We start from the raw sequence: 23,070 nt of genomic DNA, 5'->3' as shown, positions 1-23,070 counted from the left end.
GAACCTGGTTCACCAGATCACGAGTCCACTGCTCTTAACCACTACACCACATTGGCTCTCAGTATGTACGTATGCATACATTCAGTGCACAGCGCTTCAGACAAAGGATTGTTTTGAGTTGGCTATTCCAGATGGTTATCCTAAGATACCTTAAAAAAAAAAAGACTAATCACTTGGTCTTTACAGAGTCACAGAATTGCTTAGTTGGATGGTAATGTCAAGGGTCATCTAGTCCAACCCCCTGCTATGCAGGAATCTCAACTAAAGCATCCATGGCAGATGGCCATCCAACCTCTGCTTAGAAACCTCCAAGGAATCATAGAATCATAGAGTTGGAATAGACCACAAGGGTCATCGAGTCCAACCCCCTGCCAAGTAGGAAACACCACCAGAGCACTCCTGACATATGGTTGTCAAGCCTCTGCTTAAAGACCTCCAAAGAAGGAGACTCCACCACACTCCTTGGCAGCAAATTCCACTGTCGAACAGCTCTTACTGTCAGGAAGTTCTTCCTAATGTTTAGGTGGAATCTTCTTTCTTGTAGTTTGGATCCATTGCTCCGTGTCCGCTTCTCCGGAGCAGCAGAATACAACTGCTGGAAGGAGAAGGAGAGTTGACAGCAACCTTCCCAGGGAGTCCGCTCCACTGTCAAACAGGTCCTACCCTCAGAAAGTTCTTCCTGATGGGAAGTTGGAATCTCCTTTCTTGCAACTTGAATCCATTGGTTGAAGTCCTACCCTTCACAAGATCAGATACTAAAAAGACCACCTGGCCAAATTAAGACTTGTGTTTCCCTTCCATTCCATCTCAGGGTAAATGGATCTTAAAGAGTATTATCATCTTCTTGGGTTTACAGAAGCAGTTTGTTTTCACAATCCATTAAGGAAAGGGGGGGGGGGAATAAAGAAGACACTTTAAACTCCCACCACTGGAACTGCCTCCCTAAAACAAACAAGGTTATCAGCTCAGGTATCTCAGAACATGGAAGGAAACCTTTTGTGTTGTAGTTTAAATAGACACAATTCACGGCTTAGTAGAACCACAAAACCTGTCTTCCATGAACACGGTTTTAACAATGAGTCCGTAAGTGACAGTGGAGGTTTGCAATGGCTTTCCTCTTCCTTGCTTATCTTCACTGGTGAGCCACACTGAGCTGTCAAGATTTGGCTTTGAGTGCTGGCTGGACTGGGATTTGTGGTCGAACCCTCTCCTCACTAACCACGAGCTGCAACCAAGAGCAAATGGAGGCCACAGCTCTATTCTGAACTTAAAAATGGACAGCGTAATGCTGGTGGTCAACAAAAGAGGTTTAAAGACTGTCTCGAGGCAAAAAAAAAATGTAGTATAAACACCGACAACTGGGAACCACTGGCCTGCGAGTGCTCCAGTTGGAGAACAGCCTTTACCAAAGGTGTCATGGGCTTTGAAGACACTCAGGACGCAAGAGTGAAATATGCTAAGAGGAAGGCACGCTTGGCAAATCCACACCATGATCAACTCCCACCTGGAAACCAATGTCCCCACTGTGGAAGGACGTGTGGTTCCAGAATTGGCCTCCACAGTCACTTACGGACTCATTGTTAAAACCATGTTCATGGAAGACAATCTTACTCAGCTACGAGGGATCACCAAAGAAGAAGACAACTCATGGCTAATGAAATGAGAGCTTAACCAGGAGTCCCGTTTAGAAAGCCCAGCCTTGGCTTAGCTCAGCATGGTGTGGCAAGCTGCTCTCCTGGAGCCTACACATTTGCAGAGTCTCACTAAGCCACGGTTTGTAGGAAGATCAATGTGTTCTGGGGCTTAATTTATGAGGAGTTGAAAAAAATGTTTGGAATAACTTTTTTTTAAAGACCAGAGGCATTTCTGTTAAACATTGTTGGCAGGGACATCCCGAAGGCCTTTAGGGAGGTATTCTTATATGCAACAGCCGCAGCTCGGACTTTGGTGGCAAAAGGGTGGAAGGAACAAGAAGCCCCGACAATAATGAACTGGCATTACAAGCTACAAGAATTTGCTGAAATGGCGCAGTTAACAAATACCCTAAGAGGCAATTCAAAACAAAAATTTATGGGAAAGTGGGATAGATATAAAACATATCTTCAAAAATACAGTAAAGGTTTGCTATCTATGTTAGCATTTGATTGACGTTGGAGTGAGACTGAGTTGAGAAATAAGACTAAGAGCACATGATGATATAGGAATGTATTAGAGAATATGTAAAGAAATATACAGTAATAAGAGTACAACCATTTGTAAAAAAGGAAAGTACAACAGGAAAGACAGGAAGTCTAGTGTGTTGGTATGTATATGATTGGGGGGGAATTGTTTTTGTTTTTTTCTCTTTGTTCTTTCTTTTTTTGTTTTATTTTCTTTCTAGGTATATAAAATTTGTATATAATTTTTGTATACATGTTGGAAATTATATTATAGTAAGTCCTGTAATGTAATATGACAACGTTTACCGATGTAATATAAGAATTTTAACAAATAAATAAAATGCAAATTCCAAAAAAAAAGCAAGAAAGCCACAGTTTGACTTAATGCGCTGTCCAAACCAGCTGGCCACATTGGAAACTGAGATGTAGTGTCAATCTACAAATGCAACAATGGGCTGTTTTTCCTGTATTATACCATACCAGACTACAGGTGAGGAAACTGCATGACTGAACGATTCCCATGGGAAAAAACCTCCCATTATTAAAAGCAACTCCCTCCTCCCTGGCGTATCAGTTTTCTGCCATGCGGTGAGGTAGTGTGGTTATTTAAATGGAGGAGAATTCAGACATGCAGTTTCTTCAGCGACAGTTGATGTGACACAGTCCAAGAGGAAACCCATGTGGTGCCATAGATAAAGTGCTGGACTTGGAGTCATGGCTCCCACAAGACGACCTCAGAGAGCAGTTCAGTGCTGTGAGGATAAAGAAAAAAGGAGGCTCCTTTGTGAAAGGGTGGGATAAAAACTGAACAAATAATATAACCCTAGGAAACTTGCGACCCACGGTTCTGATGCTTGTGAACGCTGGCAGTCAGTCGTCTCTCTCGGGCTCACGGCCCTTTCTGTTCTTCCCTCAATGAATGGGGATATCATTTCTAACCACCACTTTCCCACAACTTTTCTTTTATTTGAAAAATATATATATCATTTGGATACTTTTAAATCTTGATTCTGCCAACAACAAAATCAAGATTGCATGCTAAAAACAATCCAATGTACCTTGTGAACTTTAGAAAGCTTTTCTTCCAGGAGGAAGATTTCAGTTCGTATTCTTCTAAGGGGTCAACAAGAACTGTGGGTGTTACTAGTAACCGCAAACACCCTGCCAAGAAAATGTCACTGCACCGCTTGACATAAACGCACATGATCCCTCTGTTGAATAGGCTGCAAGCAAGATCACAAAATGTTCAAAATTCTCACTTCAGTGCACATTTAACATGGGGAATTGTTTTAAGCCCATGACTTTCTGTAATGCAAAAGTCACGGCATCAATAGGAGAAAGCAACACACACACACACACACACACACATCACTGAGCTCACTGAAGACAAAGACTTGGTTTGGACTTAGTGCCCAATCATGGCTTGGCTTTATACGAATGACTTGTGCCCGCTTTTTACCCTCTCTCCCCTTCGCTCAACTCCCTCATGGCTTCCCACACCTTCCCTTTCATAACAAAAGATCTTTTCCACTGTGAGAAACCACAGTTTGGTCTTGCCCCTTCAACAAGAATTACACACCATGATCAATCAGTGCTTTGCCATTCTGCTTTGGAGGGCATAACCAAACTATGGTTTGCTGTGAAAGAAAGGTTGCTGGGAGAGGGACCAAGCCAGCCCAACGATCACTTACGTAACACCAAACCATGCTGTGAACCAGGCCAGTTTCCTAAAAACTGTTCCTCTAGGAAGTACTGTATTTTCGCTCTATAAGACGCACCAGACCACAAGACGCACCTAGTTTTTGGAGGAGGAAAACAAGAAAAAAAATATTCTGAATCTCAGAAGCCAGAACAGCAAGAGGGATCACTGCGTAGTGAAAGCAGCAATCCCTCTTGCTGTTCTGGCTTCTGGGATAGCTGCGCAGCCTGCATTCGCTCCATAAGACGCACACACATTTCCCCTTACTTTTTAGGAGGGGAAAAGTGATTCTTATAGAGCAAAAAATACGGTATTAAGAAACAGAAATCTACATGCTCTGGGTAAAACATAGCGACCGCCTTGAAACTCTTTCCCCGTATTTCTGTTTTATTTTGCTTTCGAAAATGTTTTTTGTGGGTCTTTGGACTGAAATAAAGAATGGTGTGAATAAACCAGGCCAGTTTCTTAAAAAACAGGATGACGTGTGTGTTTGTATATGCTGCACCAAACTGTAATGATCGGTACTTTCCCTTCTGAGAGTTCACCAGATAGACCCCAAATATCTTTTAGTATAGATTTACACGCAAAAAGACAGGATATTTCCCCCTTTTAAAGAATGTAGTATTACAAGTCACCAAATTACGCACAGGACCAAATTCAGCAGTTATTTAATGTGCTTACATAGAATTGTGACATACATGCCTAAGATACACGCTGTACTCAATTCTCTGCAGTTAAGCTGCTTTGCTTCTGCTTATAATAAAGTAATGCTCTGCACAGTACCAATATACTAGGCAGTTCTAAAAATCACACATTGCCACTGCGGGGGCACACCACCAAACCCAATTCTTGGACACTGAAAAATAGGACCAGATTCAGATATGGCTTCACCAACTCCCCACTTTCCCCAGCGATAGCACTTTGTGTCTTGTCCTCAGCCTCAGGATCGCACGAAATAGAAAGAAAGAGCGAAGGAAGTGTTTTGCTCCTGCAGCAGCTCTGAAACCAAATAAATCCCTCTAGGCAGGGAATGGATGGGGTGGGACAAGGTTTTGGGAAGAGAAGCACAGGCAGAGCGTTCAGCGCCAATGCTCAGCCATGCCATGCTACAAGCTTCATCCTACTCCTCACTCCATAAAACACGGGCAAGACTCACATTCTGTCACATGTTGTTGTTGTTGTTTAGTCATTTAGTCGCGTCCGACTCTTCATGACCCCATGGACCAGAGCACGCCAGGCACTCCTGTCTTCCACTGCCTCCCGCAGTTGGGTCAAACTAATGCTGGTAGCTTCGAGAATACTGTCCAACCATCTCGTCCTCTGTCGTCCCCTTCTCCTTGTGCCCTCCATCTTTCCCAACATCAGGGTCTTTTCCAGGGAGTATTCTCTACTCATGTGGTGGCCAAAGTATTGGAGTCTCAGCTTCACGATCTGTCCTTCCAGTGAGCACTCAGGTCTGATTTCCTTCAGAATGGAGAGGTTTGATCTTCTTGCAGTCCATGGGACTCTCAAGAGTCTCCTCCAGCACCATAATTCAAAAGCATCAATTCTTTGGCGATCAGCCTTCTTTATGGTCCAGCTCTCACTTCCATACATCACTACTGGGAAAACCATAGCTTTAACTATACGAACCTTTCTTGGCAAGGTGATGTCTCTGCGCAATAAACATTGGAATTGCATTTTCTGCATTACTGTTATCAAGGAAGAGAGGCCAAATGTCTCCGATTTTGGATGGGGTTACTCTTCCCCTAAAGAATCAGGTTTGCAGCTTGGATGCTATGACGCCTTCTTTTTGGAACAGCTTCACAAGAAAGGCCCACTTGGTGCCTTTCTGAGCTATTCCTTTCGGTTCAAGCAAAGCCATTCTTATTCCACAAGGCCTTCTTATTTATTTTAATGCATAGCTTAAATCATGGATATGCAAACTAAGGCCCAGGGGCCGGATGCGGTCCAATCACCTTCTCAATCCGGCCCGCGGGTGGTCCGGAAATCAGTTTTTTTTTTACATGAGTAGAATGCATCTCTGGCTTATTTGTGGGGCATAGGAATTCGTTCATATATCCCCCCCCCCAAATATAGTCTCCCCCCCCCCCAAGGTCTGAGGGACAGTGGACCGGCCCCCTGCTGAAAAAGTTTGCTGGTCCCCGGCTTAAATCATTTTAATACTGCATTGGGATCTTAGGTGGTTGTTACAGGCGGGTTGTATACTGAAAAGAAAATAATTAAATGCAGTGGGTCAAATCCAACGAAATCAGTGATAGCCAACGTGGTGCCCTTCCAGATGGTGTGGGACTGCAACACCAATTAGCCCAAACCAGCAATAGACAACAGTCAGGGATAATGGTAATTGTAACCCAACAACATCCTTAAAATTGCCTCTTTTTATATATATATAAAGACTTCAATGTACATGTTCAGAAGATAGACGGTGCTCAGAATTTAATTCTCGCTGACAGTGATTTTAGAACTGATAAATGTTTTTCTTTTAAAAAGGAACACAACAAATGTTCACACATTTGTCAAATAATGTGATATTAAGATCTCTTCTACTGGACAATGCCATCTGCAAAGGCACCACCATATGGCATTTTTCAGCTATGATTAACTGTATCAAAGCAGCTAAAAATAATATCTTCCGACAGTGAACCTGCAAAACACACACACACACACACACACACACACACACACACACACACACACATATATCCCCAATTGCAAGCTAAGGAATATATTCTAATATGCAGAAGTGCTTCAACTAACAATATAAACAACCACAGCCAAGAAAAACAGTGAGTGCATGTTTTGGTCACTATTTTTAGCTGCAAGACTAGTCCAATCCATTTAATTAAATTCTAAATCAAGAAATGGGTTTACTTTCTAGATTGTGAAAGTGAGTCTTAATGTTTTTAATTCAAACATAGGACGCTATCTTGGGTGAAAGAGCTCTTCTCCGGTGATCCTTCTCTCCAGTGGTTTCTTGTAACTGCAGGCCACCCGCCAGTGAAAAAGTAAACTCACAACAGTCCAATGCTGTGGGATGCTCTCCCCAGGGAGATCTGCCTGGCACCTTCATTGTACACCTTTGGGTCCCCAGGCAAAAACGTCCCTCTTTAACCAGGCCTTTGGCCGATTCACATCCAATGCCCTTTTAAAATGCGTTGGGGAGGGGGGATTATTGGGTGGCCCTTCTTTTTGTTTTTATTATATATTTTGTGTTTTTAATATTGTGATTATGTTGTCGGCTGCCCTGAGACCTGCAGGTATAGGACGGGATACAAATTTAATAAATGATGATAATAAACTAAATGAGTGCTTTCTAACCAGATATAAGTACTTTTGAATTATGTACCACGAGTAAATAAAGTATTCGCGAGTAACTCATTCCAGCTTTGCTCTTTGATAAAGTTATATCGATGAAATGAAGTGTTGGTACTATTCTGGTTTCATCCTCATCAGGTAAAGGATGTAATATGGACTTCACACAGAGCCACTGTTATCAAGAATCTTGTTGCACCTCCAGAATGCAAACCTTCACAGATGTACAAAATTCTACACTCATTTCCAGCACATTTTGAACTGTCAGAACAAAATATTTGTATATCCTGTTTTCCCCCATCTTTTCTGCTTCTTCTACCTACGTCATGACCCCTGAGTCCAGCACTGAGTTGGAATCTGACTCTGCAGAAGTACCAGATGAGGAGGTGGTCCAGATTCAGGGCTGTGAGGCTGCTGATGCAGATTGAGAAACCGGTGGGCTTCAAGCGGACAGCAAACCCAAAGAAGAACCTCACGTAGAACCAGGGCCTTCAGCGCTGAACTCTCACAGATGTCTTGCCTAAGCTGAAGGAACCCAATGCCTCCCACAGCACCATACCAGTGCATCTGGAGGACATGAACCAAAGGATGAGCGCCTGCCTTCAGTGGAAGAAGGCTTCACAAGGCTCAATTTGCTTCTGACCTCTGTCGGAGGAAATTGCTCACTTCCAGCTATCTGTGGTTCTGTAACTCCTGGTTGGCCTTGCCCTGTGGGACTCAGGACATCTTGCTCTGATCCGCCGAGTCCAATGCACAGGAAATGTTTTTGCCACATTTCCTGTAGTAGCTTGCCCTCATGAAAAGCATAATTAGACAAAAGTTGAGAAGGGAAAGGAGAGAAGAAGGGAGGCAGCCTGGCTGGCTGGCAGGCTTTCAGAGACATGTGTTTCTTTTGGCCAGCAATGGATGCTGTAGGCCTTGCAACTGTTTCGTAAAACCTTGACTGGAACTGCTCTAGCGAAGTGGCACATCTGAAACACTGACTGCAGTCCCTTAGCATCACAGCGTCACTCTCTGTTGGCAAGAGAGTCGCTTGCTTCTATTTTATTGCATCATGCGGTTGACTGGCAATGAAGGGTTGGAACCAATGCTAGCCCTACTCAGGGCAGACACTCTCAAAATTAATAGGCCCAAGTTACTCATGCTTAATTTCAATAGGACTGCCACAGCCCAAGACATTTCTGTTTCAGACTGACTGAATGGAGTCATCTTATCAAGTACAAACAAGATTCCTCACTAGAGAAGCAGATGCACTTTGAAGAAGAGGAGTTTAGATTTTATATCCCGCTTTATCACTACTCAAAGGAGTCTCAAAGCAGTTAACATTCTCCTTTCCCTTCCTCCCCCACAACAAACACTCTGTGAGGTGAGTGGGGCTGAGAGACTTCAGAGAAGTATGACCAGCCCAAGGTCACCCAGCAGCTGCATGTGGAGGAGCTGGGAAGCGAACTTGGTTCACCAGATTACGAGTCCACTGCTCTTAACCACTACACCACACTGGCTCTCTTTGTGCGCGCTCGTGCCATTTACTTCTGAGACTCATAATTCTGAACCATATCTGGGGAACCATTGGCTTCACTGGCTGGAACTGATGGAATCTGGAGTCTGACCACCTGTGGAGCTTCTGGATGGCCACTGTATAAGATGGGCCTTTGGCCTGATGCAAGAGGCCTCTTCTGATGGTCTCCATCCCTGATGTACTCCAACCTGTCCCTTTCTCAGCTTTCCTCTCTTTGAGCCTTCTCCTCCCACATCCCCTTTCTGTTGGCCCACCTTGGTCTGCCTCTCCCCTTGCCTTTGCCCACCCAGCTCTCCCCATCTCTATTCCTCCCTAGCCACATTCTCTTGCTTCCTGGCCAGTGCTGAACTGTGTGACCAGCTCAGAAGCCCTCTGGCAGGAGGCTGGCAACATCCAGGAGAAAGAGCTGAAGCACACCTGTGCCAGCAGTGCCTCAATGGGCAGAGGGGTAATGTTGGGTGAGGTGGGGTTAGAGAGAGACAAGGTCTCAGGCCTTGGGAAGGGTATGAAGGGGGCTTGGGAGGAAATATGTGTAGGTCATACTTGGGACATATTTATTTTGGGCCAACCATTAAGGATCCAAGCAAAATAAGAATCAAGCTGTTGAATACAGTACAGCGGTACCTCAGGTTAAGTACTTAATTCGTTCCGGAGGTCCGTTCTTAACCTGAAACTGTTCTTAACCTGAAGCACCACTTTAGCTAATGGGGCCTCCTGCTGCCGGAGCCTGATTTCTGTTCTTATCCTGAAGCAAAGTTCTTAACCTGAAGCACTGTTTCTGGGTTAGCGGAGTCTGTAAGCTGAAGCATAAGTAACCTGAAGCATATGTAACCTGAAGCGTATGTAACCCGAGGTACCACTGTATGTGGAATGTACAGAGGTAGAGCTGGGTTATCATCAGTGTACAGGTGGAAAACCATGTGATTTGATGAGGTTGAGAGAGAAGTTTCCTCCTATGGAAAAACTAGACAAATGTATTTAGTTCAGAAGACTGTGAACAGCAGAGACTTAGTGTGCCATGAAGGGATGTTAGTGTGATCATGTGCATCAAAGGCAGCAGAGAGGTCAAGGAGGGTGAGGACCGCATGGTCCCCTTTGGATTTTGCTTTCAAGTCACATATTTTTTACTCCTTGCTCATCCTTTTGCAGTGCAAAAACAGGCTCAATGAGTTTGAAGGACACTCTTGGATTTGACCATAAAAAAATACAAGTGGAGACTTTAATGCATATGCTTGTATTGCACAGAGATATTTTAAACCAGGTTATTTTTACAGAGCTCTTAATAGAACACGAATGTTAAAAATAGAAATAAAAATCCTGTTTAAATCAAGTACATTGATAGGAGCATTTTGATATGGATATGATTTCTATACAATCCAATTATTTTATTTTTAATAGAACACTGATTCCTGTGCACCTTGCTTCTACTGTTAATTTGAAATTGCGAGGTCCAGGATCTGTAAAGATGAATTCTGTGTGTGGACAGAAGTAGGTGTGTCACAAAGCCATTAGTGTCAAAAGAAATAGTACCGTTTCTACCAAGGTATCCCTGTTGCCATACGTCAACAAAAGTTTCAGAAATCTCTCTTCTGTATCACTATAGAAAGGACAGATTAACAGAAAATGAATATCGCAATCCAGCTGATATTGGCCGTGTTAAGTTGTGGGTGAACATATCAGACGACACAACGATTCTTCAAACAGCTCTTGTTTATTCCAAGGCCAGAACAGAACTGAACTGAAGGGTTCAGTCAGCCTGCTTATATAGAGCTCCAGTACAACGTTACTGTAGCAACTTTCTAAAACTATCCAATCACTGAACATCACTTTCGATCCTTCGTTTGCATAACTATCTACAGTATCCCCCTGCTGGCCCAGGGTGAGAACTTCAGTACATAACAGGCCACAAACACAGAATCTGCCTTTATGAGTAACCTTGTTATAAGCGACCACCAGGGACTTCAGCTGGCATCACTTGAAATCACAGCTCACTAAAAGCATTTTTTCAGGGGAAGAGGCACAGGTTTCATTAAATAACTGGCCCTAAAATGTTTTGTTTGCAAAAGAGAATACCCCATGGGAAATCTGGAGTTCCTAATTAGTTGCAAGTCCCTTCTGGAACCTACCCAGAAAACCTACCCTACTCTTGCCCATGCCCAATACGACATTCAGCTCTGGAAAATAATAATTGTCTAAAATATCCTGAAGAGCTGTTTCCCAAAATTGATTCTTAACCAGTTCCCATATAGCACAACACAGGAAAATGGTCAGTTAATAAAATGGTCAGTTGCACTTCGTTAACTTAACTGTGCACATTCTACCGCTGTCTTAATTGATAGCCATATACCGTATTTTTCGCCCTATAGGACGCACCGTCCCATAAGGCGCACCTAGTTTTGGGGGGGGAAATAAAGTGGGGGATTATTTTTTTTCCCCAGGTGCGGGGCTGGGGCGGGGGAAGCCTGAGCTTCCCCCGACCCCTGACCCCAGCCCCAAGAACAGGCAACTCTCCGCAAGCCGGGCTCCCGCGCCTTGCGGAGAGCTGCGCAAAGTCTGGGCGCGCTGAACTCAGTACGCCCAGCCTTCGGCATGCACGCAACTCTCCGCAAGCCGTGGGAGGCCGGCATGGGCTCCCACGGCTTGCGCAGAGCTTCCTGAAGCCTGGAGAGCAAGAGGGGTCGGTGCGCACCGACGCCTCTCGCTCTCCAGGCTTCAGCAAAAGCCTGCATTCGCCCCATAGGACGCACCCAGATTTCCCCTTCATTTTTGGATGTGAAAAAGTGCGTTCTATGGGGCGAAAAATACGGTGGATGCTGTGTGTATCAGGTTTGCTGAAACTCCCAATGAAAGAGAATAACATTTTGGCGGGGGGGGGGGAGATATTCTGCATAGTTTGGACAAATTCAATGGAATAGAAGTCAGGTTCCCAAATTTCAACACCACAGAGCATTCCAGGGATCACTTTGCTACTGAAAATCTTTAGGACAGGTTCAATCAGCTGTCCTCCCTTATTATAAGCAAACTTCGTCAATAGCCCTACAGCAATGACTTTACGATCTCAAAATAGAGATGCGTGTATTTTTGTAACCCCAGAAAATCTTTAATAACAGTAACAATTTTAAATAGCCACGTTAGAAACTCATATATATATATATCCAGTGGTACCTCGGGTTAAGTACTTAATTCATTCCGGAGGTCCGTTCTTAACCTGAAACTGTACTTAACCTGAAGCACCACCTTAGCTAATGGGGCCTCCCACTGCCACTGCGCCACCAGAGCACGAATTCTGTTCTCATCCTGAAGCAAAGTTCTTAACCTGAAGCACTATTTCTGGGTTAGCGGAGTCTGTAACCTGAAGCATATGTAACCTGAAGCGTATGTAACCCGAGGTACCACTGTATATATAATCTAATCACCAAATGGCACCTTAAACCTAGGTGACAGTTGCCACAGTGGACAGGAGCGCCATTTGTGTGGAGCCAACCCCACCCCCCATTTTCAGTAAGGGGGCCAGGCCCCATCAATATTCCACAGCCCATGTGGCAGGAGGGGGATGGACGGGCTTGCCACAACTGCAACGGGCTCCATTGGACAGCAGTGGGAAGACCCAATGGAACCCGTCGCTGCAGCAAGAGCCAGTCACAGCCTCGGCAGGCCTCCTCCCACCTTGTGACATCACACGTTCTGGGCACCAACAATGCTGGGTGTAACCCGTCATGCCTGACAGTGGAATATCTAGACACCATTTTCCCCGATATTGTTTATTATCGTTATCATCATCATCATCATGACTACAATCATACCTCGAGTTGCATTTGCTTTCCGTTGCGTTTTTTTCTGGTTATGAACCCGGCAAACCCAGAAGTGTTTACTTCCGGGTTCTCTGCATCGCGAATGTGCAGGAGCAATCTGTGCACATCGCGCATGAGCACTCTATCTATGGACTTTTCGGGGTGCAAATGGCACCCCGGAATGAATCATATCCATAAGTAGAGGTACCACTGTACAGTATAGCACTTTATATTTTAAAGAAAAAAATCTCAAAACAGTTTACAACACATTAAAATATCAAATAAAGCAATCCAGAATAAAACAAATTCAAGCTTCAATAAAAGTGTTCTCTAAGTGACATTTTGCTTAATAATAATAATAATAAATATAATAATAATAAATATAATAATAATAAATAAAATAATATAATAATTATATTATTATTACCCCAGTTGCCAACCTGGCATCCAGAGAACTCAACATGGTCACAATTGGACCTGTGCCAGTTGCAAAACACTCCTGGCTAATTTCTAACACTGCCATAGGTTTCTGTGCTTTCGATTTCACAGCCACACTAAACCATTTCCATGAAAGGGATTCACTGAAAAGAACACCCAAATATCTAAATGATATATAACTTGCTGATCTAAACTCCATTTATGCTCAAGAGAGAGAGTGTGTGCATTTTAGGAAGGTTTCTCTGGCTGGTTGTCCAAAGGCACTTTTCACCATGGGCGACCAAAACAGAAAGTATGGCAATACATTGCAGGCTAACATTATGTCCACCTAAACCTCCATGGGCTACAGTCTACTTCATCAGATGCACAAAGTGTAATTGCATCTATGCACAGGATTGGGGGTGGGGGTGCAACTGTAAAAAGTGAGGTAAGAATGAAATTAAATGCAGAAAAGTAGAAATGGTGAAAATTACGTTACTAACAATGGCCATTCACAGGAGAACAAATCACAGTTGCTCTTTTATCACACAGACATCCTAGCCTTGGTGAGCCACTTAGCAGATGCACTATGATATTTGTCTCTATTAAGCTTAGAAGTGATGAATTCATAGTTCTCCCTTTAAAGTTCCTCTGTTCTAGGAAGTTCAGCCACAGAATGTCCTGGAAGGTTGAAATGCTTGTCCACCGGTTTTGAAATGGTCATATCTGGTGTCAGATTTATGTCCATTGATATTTGCATACAGACTGGTCTATCTGTACAATTTTTATTGATTGATTGATTGATTGATTGAATTTATATACCGCCCTATACCCAGCGGTGTTGGGGAGGTTCAATGTAAAACACAAAACGACATTACTAGCTCATGTTACGGCTAAGCACTCTTCATGCATTTTCACTTGTGATGCATAAAAAGGTTTCTGAATTTGCCACGCCTATCATTTAAATGTAACGCTATCACACACAATGCTGGTTCTCCGTATTGCAGCAACATTCATAGATGGCAGTTACAGGTGGGTAGCCGTGTTGATCTGACATAGTCGAAACAAAATAAAAAAAATCCTTCCAGCAGCACCTTAGAGACCAACTAAGTTTGTTATTGGTATGAGCTCTCGCGTGAAGGTATCTGAAGAAGTGTGCATGCACACGAAAGCTCATACCAATAACAAACTTAGTTGGTCTCTAAGGTGCTACTGGAAGGATTTTTTTTTATTCATAGATGCGTACAGCTAAGCATAGGCACCAGGTCCCGGGGTCCGTGGCTCCCCAACATTTTGAATAAGGGGGGCAGGGCACCCACAAAGTGCATCACTGCATCATCACACATAAACACCAGCGTGTGTGTGCTACGTCACCATGCCCCGCCATGTGCGCGAGTGACGTCAGGGACATGATGATGTAGTGCGTGCACATGCGGAGGGGGGGCGTAATTGCTTGTCCCAACCAACCTTCAGTATATTGACGAATACAGTGCACTGCCCAAACACCTCATGATGTGCAGGCTGCATATCAAGGGAATAACTGGGACCCCTGGCAACTTTTTTTGGGGGGGGGGTTAATGCATCTCTGTGTGCATTAATATTCCACACTGGACTCCCCATCGGTGAGCAATGTCACTGTGAACGTTGCTCAGTGACAAGGACTCGGTGGCAGAGGGCAGGACGTCACGCGGGATGTGGAAGCAACATCAAGCGATGTCTCCGCAAGAAAGCTGAGCGAGGTCTTAAGAGTTCACATTGGGCAAGGTCTCAGACGACCATGTCACAATTTGACCTGCTACTAGAAGTAAGGTAAGGTAAAAGTAAAGGTAAAGGGACCCCTGACCATTAGGTCCAGTCGTGACCGACTCTGGGGTTGCGGCGCTCACCTCGCTTTATTGGCCAGGGGCGCCGGCGTACAGCTTCCAGGTCATGTGGCCAGCATGACTAAGCCGCTTCTGACAAACCAGAGCAGCGCACGGAAACGCCGTTTACCTTCCTGCCGGAGCGATACCTATTTATCTACTTGCACTTTGACGCAATTGGCAGAACTCATATTGTCCCACATGGTTAAAGATATCTGTTTGACCGGAGAAAAAGTAAGTGCCATAATGTAATGGTAAAGGTAAAGGGACCCCTGACCGTTATGTCCAGTCATGACCGACTCTGGGGTTGCGGCGCTCATCTCGCTTTCCTGGCCAAGGGAGCTGGCGTACAGCTTCTGGATCATGTGGCCAGCATGACTAAGCTGCTTCTGGCAGACCAGAGCAGCGCACGGAAATGCCGTTTACCTTCCTGCCGGAGTGGTACCTATTTATCTACTTGCACTTTGACGTGCTTTTGAACTGCTAGGTTGGCAGGAACAGGGACCAAGCAACGGGAGCTCACTCCGTCATGGGGATTCGAACCACCGACCTTCTGATCGGCAATCCTAGGCTCTGTAGTTTAACCCACAGCACCACCCGCTAAATGCCCCCCACCTTAAAGTTGAATTCACACACCACAAGTTCTGCACTAGCCTGAAATGAGCCACCCCCATGTCTGGCCACTTGCAAAGGAACATTTGTGTGTGTGCCCCCCCCCCCTTATAGCAAGCTAATTCATTCTCCAGAGTTTTAATGTGCTTTAAGAGATGCTTTGACCTGGGTAGAAAGCAAACTCCTGTCCCTGAACTTCGAGGGCTGGTTATACAAAACAAGATAGGTGCTAAGTGTTCCTGGAGGGATTTTTTAATCTGAATTATCTTATTCCTGTAGTTCAGGCATGTCCAACAGGTAGATCGTGATCTACCGGTAGATCACTGGTAGATCATTGGCTCCCCCCAAAGAAGCTGAACAACTGTGGCTCCCCTAAAAAAAGCCTCAACATTTTACTCCCTCCCTGAAAAAACTCAACAACTTTCACCCGAACCCCCCAAAAAGCGGGTAGATCACTGCCAGTTTTTAACTCTATGCCATCCAGGCGCCTAGGAGACGCGGGCTGGGGGCGCGGGGTTCCCCGGGCGACTCTTGCCAGGTTCTCCGCTCTTTTCCGGCTCCGCAGGGGAGAGGAGGCGGCGGGCGGGGATGGCGGAGGCTCCGGCGGAGCGCAGGGCTCCTCCGAGCAGCGCCCCGCGAGGAGGGAGCCCGTTCCTGGGCAGCTCGCCCTGTCCAAGGCCGGCGGGGCAGCGCAACCAGGAAACCGAAGCCGGGAGCGGCTCCTTGCGCGCGGCGATGCCGCTTCTCCTCCGGAGCAGCAGCAGCGGCCAAGATCGTCGCTCCGCCACGGCGGGGGGAGAGACAGATGTGGCCGCAGCTGGAAGGAGGGGGAAGGGATGCGATGGTCCAAGCCCCACCCCCACCCCGGCCAGGAAGGAAGGCAGGCAGGCTGGGGGGGGGGGGAGAAGGGCTGATCTGAATGGAGACGCCGAAGGGGGACCCCCGATGGCAGCAGCAGCGCTTCCTTTCCCGGCCTCGTCCGGACTCCGGACCCCCGGGCGGATCTGGCCCCCGACGCCCACCCCACTTTCCTTCCCCCCCCCCCTCCGCGCGGCCGCCCACCTTGCTCCGGATCTGGCCCGACGTGGAGACCTTTCGGATGAGCTTCTGGGGCGCCTCGTGCTCGCCTTCGCTGTCCGACGACTCGTCGGCCGGCCCCGACGCCGCCTCCGCCTCGCCACCTCCGGGGTCCCCCGGCGGCGGCGGCGGCGCCTCCACCCCGGCCATGTTCCCCGCGGGCGAGCGAGCAGCGAGCGAGGAGCGCACGGAAGGCAGGCAGGCAAGACAGGCGCGCCAGCCCGGCTCAGCCCCGGAGAGGAGCCGCTGCCGCCGCCTCCGCCTCCGCCTCCCGCCCGCCGCTCGCTCTTCCCGGGGCGGAGATAGGGGAGGTGGCGGCGATCAAAGCCAGCAGGCTCCGCCGCCGCCCCAGTCCCGCCCCGCCCGCCGCCATCTTCCGAGGCCGCCGCCGCCGCGCACGCTCCGCGGCTCCCACCGCCCGGCTCCTCGGAGGGGCGGACGCGCCGGGCCGGAGCCCACGAGGCCGGGATGGGGGGTGGCGGGTGGGCGCAGCCTGAGCTGCTCTCTCTCCGCCTCGACGGGGCGGGGAGCACGGAGGGGGGAGACTCGGAGTGGGGAAAGGCTCTTGCGCTCCGGGGAGGCGGAAGTTGCCGGGAAGAGGGAATCCCGAGGGAATCCCCCTCCGAGCGCGCGGGGCTGAAGTCGTCTCAGGTCCGCGGGGGGGGGGCATTGACAACTGGGCGCCCTTTGGCCCTTCGACGAGCACCGGCGGGCGGGGTGGGCCAGCCCAAAGTGCCGCCGGCCCCGCGGCGGCTGCCTCGGGACGCCCCAAGCGCCGGGGGTGCCGGGCGGGCGTCCGGGTTGGCAGGCAGCGCGGGGCCGTCGGTGGCCCTCGAGAGGCTCGGCCCTTTCGCGACGGCCCTCGTGGGAGGATCTCCCGCGCTTGGAGCCACGTTCTCAGGGGAGTAGAAGCCCCAACGGGTTCCATCCCGATGTGCCGGGTGACCCCCCGCCGTCCGGTATTCACGAGGGACGGAGCGGGGACGGCGTTCTCACGTGACGCGCGTCCCCAGAGCGGAGCCTCGCTGCTGCTCTGAGCCGAAGCGCAGCGCGCGGTCCGCGGATCCTGAGCTGCGCGTTGCCTCTCTCGGAAGGCAAAAAAGAGGAGCTGCAACTTCGGGGCACTTTAGATGGGATGGGAAATCGGTCGCTAACTGCTTTAACATTATTATAATTATAATTAATTTATCAATGATCTGAAATCTGATGAAAGTTAAAAGGGCTGAATTAGGTAGCATAAGTGCTGCAATTCTCACTATCATTATTACCATTTATAATATATAATGGACTATGATCTATCAGGAGTACATTTGTAGAAACAGCTAAGGTGCCTGTGCTACACAACTAGCTTTTAGCAGAACTTCCAACACTTTCCTGATTTGCTTTTGACCTGCAGATAATTATGCCACATTTGAGCAGGAGCAATCCATGCAACATCTGTGCTGGTTATTCAGGAGGACATGCCTTTGCAGCTTTAGTATTAGCAACAATTTTAAAAGGTGTTCAAAGCACAGTTTTTCTTGCTGGGCAGACAAGAAGACCTGTGACCCTCTGTTGATTGACATCATTTCCCACCACCCCATACCATAGATGATGGGAATTGGAGTTTAAAAACCCAAAAAGTACTCATTACAAAATAAAAAAGTTCCTTCCAGTAGCAGGAAAAGAGAAGCTGCTGGAAAGAGAAGCTGCTGAATTGCAAGTCATTACCAAACTTAAAACCATGGAGAGACCTGGTCTGAACAAAGACATTGGATTCTTATCTCATTATACATGACTAAGCCATTTTTCTCACCCCTTGCCTTTTCCTGCAAGACCTATTGCAGTCGTTAAGAGTCGTCAACAGGCTCATCTCAGCTAACTGCCAATCACCCATTCCCACCACCCTTCTGAGTAATACCCCTCCCCACCTTCTCACTATATAGAAGGATCTGGCAACTTCTGTTTCAGTGTATCTGAAGAAGTGTGCATGCACACGAAAGCTCATACCAAGAACTAACTTAGTTGGTCTTTAAGGTGCTACTGGAAGGAACTTTTTTATTTTGACTATGGCAGACCAACACGGCTACCTATCTGTAACTGGAACTATGGAAGGCTACTCATTACAGTAATTCTTCCTCGTCATCCTGGAGAAAAGTGACAATTGGGGTGCCGCAGGGTTCTGTACTGGGCCTGTTGTTCAACGTCTTTATAAAGGATTTGGATGAAGGAATTGAGGGGCTGCTCAACCAATTAGCAGATGACACCAAACTCGGAGGGGCAGCTAATGCCGCTGAAGACAGAATCAGGATTCAAGAAGACCTTAACAGTTTGGAGAACTGGGCGCAAGCTGACAAAATGAATTTCAATAAGGGCAAATGTAAGGTTCTGCACTAAGGCAAGAAGAACCAGATTCACAAATATAGGATGGGGGACACCTGCCTTACTAGCAGTACATGTGAAAAGGATCTTGGGGTCTTGGTGGACCACAAGCTTAAAATGGGTCTACAGTGTGATGCGGCAGCAAAAAAAAAAAAGGCTGGTGTTCTAGGCTGCATCAACAGAAGTATAGTGTCCAGGTCAAATGAAGTAATAAAAGGTAAAGGGACCCCTGACCATTAGGTCCAGTAGTGGTCAACTCTGGGGTTGCGGCACTCCTCTTGCTTTACTGGCCGAGGGAGCCAGCGTACAGCTTCCAGGTCATGTGGCCAGCATGACTAAGCCGCTTCTGGCGAACCAGAGCAGCGCACAGAAACACTGTTTACCTTCCCGCCGGAGCGGTACCTATTTATCTACTTGCACTTTGACATGCTTTCAAACTGCTAGGTGGGCAGGAGCAGGGACCGAGCAACGGGAGCTCACCCTGTCGTGGGGATTTGAACCGCCGACCTTCTGGTCAAATGAACTAATAGCCCCACTTTATTTTGCCTTGATCAAACCCCACCCGGAGTCCTGTGTCCAGTTCTGGGCACCACAATTTAAGAAGAATGTTGACCAGAAGGAAAGTGTGCAAAGGAGGGCAGCTAAGGTGATCATAGAAGCCAAGCCTTATGAGGAACCGTTGAAGAAGCTGGGTATGTTTAGCCAGGAAAAGAGAGTGAGATATGATAGCCATCTTCAAATATCTCAAAGGCTGTCACATGGAAGAGGGAACAAGCTTGTTCTCTCCTGTTCCAGAGGGTAGGACTTGAGCCAGTGGATTCAAGTTACAAGAAAGGAGATTCCAACTAAATATCAGGAAGAACTTTCTGACAGTAAGAGCTGTTCAACAGTGGAATGGTCTCCCTCTGTAGGTGGTGAACTCTCCTTCCTTGGAGAGCAAAGGTTGGATGGCCATCTGTCAGGGGTGCTTTAGCTGCGATTCCTGCATTGCAGGAGGTACAGTAGGACATTTTTGTATCATCAGATTTTTGTATCAGGTGATGCAAATATCTATTATGTTAGTATATGGATGCAGTACATGTTGCTACTAACAACACAGGGAGATGTGGCCAAGAAGTCTAAGATGCTCTTCAGCTTGGGTCCCCTGGATGTTGCTAGCCTACAACTCCTGTCATTTCAGACCATTGGCTAAACTGGCTGGGGATGATGTAGTCCAACAATATCTGGGGACCCAATACAGAAGAAAACTGATCTCAAGCCAAGTTCATATGTATGGATGAGTGTGTTCCTGTTTGGTACTCCAGTGTCCCGGAAAGCTGTCTGTGGACAAACGCCGACCTGAAAAGCAGGATGAGCGCTGCACCCTATAGTTGCCTTTGACTGGACGTAACCGCCCAGGGGTCCTTTACCTTTTACTTTTCTGCTCCAATGTCACACTTACAGTAGGGAAATGTCCATTGTGAAAGGAAGTATGATCTGACAAACCCACAGGAACGCCACACCCTGGGTTGTGCATGCATGCATTACACAAGTAATGGTAGCAAATTAACAATGCCTTTCCATGTTATGTCTGAAACAGACATCGCATATTAGGCAGAAGTTTGGCTATCGTTACCCACTTTCAAGACAGGTCTAGTCAGTCCCTGGATGGATGAAAATCCACCCCAAAGCCCCATGCCTGTATCCCTGAGCTCCCTAGAGGAAAAGGGGGGCTGTAAGTAAACAGTTACCTGAAATGTGAACATTTAGTGGTATTACAGGCACTGGGAATCTGCTATAACAAAGTATATTTCTGCTCTAATTTAACATAGCATTAAAAAGCATTTAGTGTCTGTTTTTGCTGCTAACTGCTTAAAGAGCATCACACATTTTCTTTGGTCGGTCTGGGGATTTTGGAAACTTCCATAACTTCTGATTACCACATGGAGCCTCCAGGGAATCATAGCACAGCCCTGCCATTCACAAGACTGGCTCATAGATCGCATATTTCACAGCTCCTCTGTAGCATCTTTCACTTGCAGTTTATATTTAGATTTAAATTGAGAGTAAATCCAACCACCTTCAAATCAACTGGGTGGGGTAGGAAAAGAACTGCAAAGCATTAATAAAATGAGTGCTTCTGAACAAATACTGCTTTTGCAAAATGTAGGAAGACTGAAATCAGGAATTTATGATAAACTTCGGGTGAAACTTTAGTGCAGGGGTAGGCAACCTAAGGCCCGGGGGCCAGATATGGCCCAATTGCCTTCTAAATCTGGCCCGCCGACAGTCTGGGAATCAGCGTGTTTTTACATGAGTAGAATGTGTGCTTTTGTTTAAAATGCATCTCTGGGTTATTTGTGGGGCATAGGAATTCATTCATTTCCCCCCAAAAAATATAGTCCGGCCCACCATATGGTCTGAGGAATGGTGGACCGGCCCACAGCTGAAAAAGGTTGCTGCTTTAGTTCTAATCTTCCCTTATTGACTCTCCACGTTCAGGACCGATGCTCAGTGGACATCCTTATTCACAGTCTAGGCTTACGTCATGAAACAGAGCTGAAAAGCAGCAGATGGAAGGAAGGGCAGTTCCCCTCCACTCTTCCTGTTCCTGCCCAGCTCCCAGCAGCAGGTCCTACAGACAAGGGAGTGCGCCTCATAGTTCCATCACAGCAGCAGGAGAGACGCCGGCTGTGGGTCTCTTGGTGCAGTCTTGCCCTCTGCTTGTGTCTTCGCTAACTTGTAAATGCCCACACAGCTCTCTCTCCCAGCCATCCTCCTGGGAACCAAATCTGCAAGCCATCCCACAGGCTCCCTAAACCCTGTTACCTCTTCAGCTTCCAACACCTCCTCTTCCAGTCTTCTCTCTCTTCTCCCTTTGACCACTCCTCATTGTCCCACCACCACTCTGGAGCCTTCTTACCTTGGTAGTTCCCTTGCTGCTTCCCACGACAAAGCAAATGTCATGGATTGATTTAGACGCAGAGGAATGGTGATAACTGAACTTATTCTTGTAAGTTATGCCTGTAGCTGAAATTATTCTGTGTGGTTATGCTTGTGGCTGAAATGCTTATTGTTGTTTTATTATTCATTTATTAAATTTCGATATCACCCCTCATCCTAGGACCACAGGGCAGTTCACAATATGAAAACACAAAAAATACATAATAGTAACAACCACAAAAGCAATATTCCCCAGTTTAAAAGGCCATCAATTGTTTAATTACCTAAAGTTTAATGAAAATAATTAAAATTCTTTTTTTGAAATTCCATAAGTTAAATAATAAAAACTATGATATACATATTCTATACTGGGCACAGAAGTAATTTGGTAGTACAGTGGTACCTCGAGTTACAAATGCCTCAGGTTACAAATGCTTCAGGTTACAAACTTCACTAACCTGGAAGAGATACCCCGAGTTGAGAACTTTGCCCCAGGATGAGAACGGAAATTGTGTGCCAGCGGCAGCAAGAGGCCCCATTAGCGAAAGCACGCCTCTAGTTAAGGACAGTTTGAGGTTGAGAACGGACCTCTGGAACGAATTAAGTTCATAACTAGAGGTACCACTGTAGTTGTCTGTCTTGGGAGACAATGGAGTGTGTCTCGGGGGGTGAAGTCAAACAGCTGTGTTAGCCGCCCCAAAGTGACCTCCAGTATGTACGGAGGTCCTGGGCTACTCAGATGACAAGACCCCATCTTGGCCTCACTAATGTGGTCTAAAGAAAAGTAGAGCAATATGTTTGGCACCAGCTTGGCTGCAGGGGTTGCCAGAAGGAGGCATATAAGGCGCCATCCAACTGTCTTAGGGACTTCAGCCTGGATTTGTGTGGGGTTTACTCTTCTTCTGAAGATATCCTGCAAGGCAGCAGAGGTACAGGATCAGTTATCTTTCTCCTAGATGGACTCCCTCCCCAGGTGAAAGAGTCACATCTGCCCCTCACTTCCATCTGCAGCACATGCAGAAATCGCCCCCGAAATGGACTTTGGACATGCCTGTGAGATGGTGGAAGTTGTGCTCACCACCTTAAAGGTAAAGGTACCCCTGCCCGTACGGGCCAGTCGTGTCCGACTCTAGGGTTGTGCGCTCATCTCACTTAAGAGGCCAGGAGCCAGCGCTGTCCGAAGACACTTCCGGGTCACGTGGCCAGCATGAGGAAGCTGCTCTGGCGAGCCAGAACCAGCACAGCACACGGAAACGCCGTTTACCTTCCCGCTATAAAGTGGTACCTATTTATCTACTTGCACTTAAGGGTGCTTTTGAACTGCTAGGTGGGCAGG

The 23,070-nt window shown here is 46.9% G+C and overlaps 1 protein-coding gene across 2 annotated transcripts in view; it reads right to left on the bottom strand.

Annotated features, from left to right (window-relative positions):
* DGKH (diacylglycerol kinase eta) overlaps positions 1–16,616 on the bottom strand; it is a 96,022-nt gene extending 79,406 nt beyond the window's left edge. For both annotated transcript variants that reach the window (XR_014529596.1, XM_083519062.1), the window contains exon 1: positions 16,437–16,616. Coding sequence is in view for 1 of the 2 variants with exons in the window: in XM_083519062.1 (XP_083375188.1) it covers positions 16,437–16,601 (165 nt within the window). In the remaining variant the exon portion in view is untranslated. The remainder of the gene's footprint in view (positions 1–16,436) is intronic.
* Between the last annotated feature and the right edge of the window lie 6,454 nt (positions 16,617–23,070).

The sequence above is a fragment of the Podarcis liolepis genome, assembly GCF_965112155.1.
Source record: "Podarcis liolepis genome assembly, chromosome: 8".
Classification (NCBI taxonomy): domain Eukaryota; kingdom Metazoa; phylum Chordata; class Lepidosauria; order Squamata; family Lacertidae; genus Podarcis; species Podarcis liolepis.
This window is presented reverse-complemented; position numbering and strand designations above follow the sequence as displayed.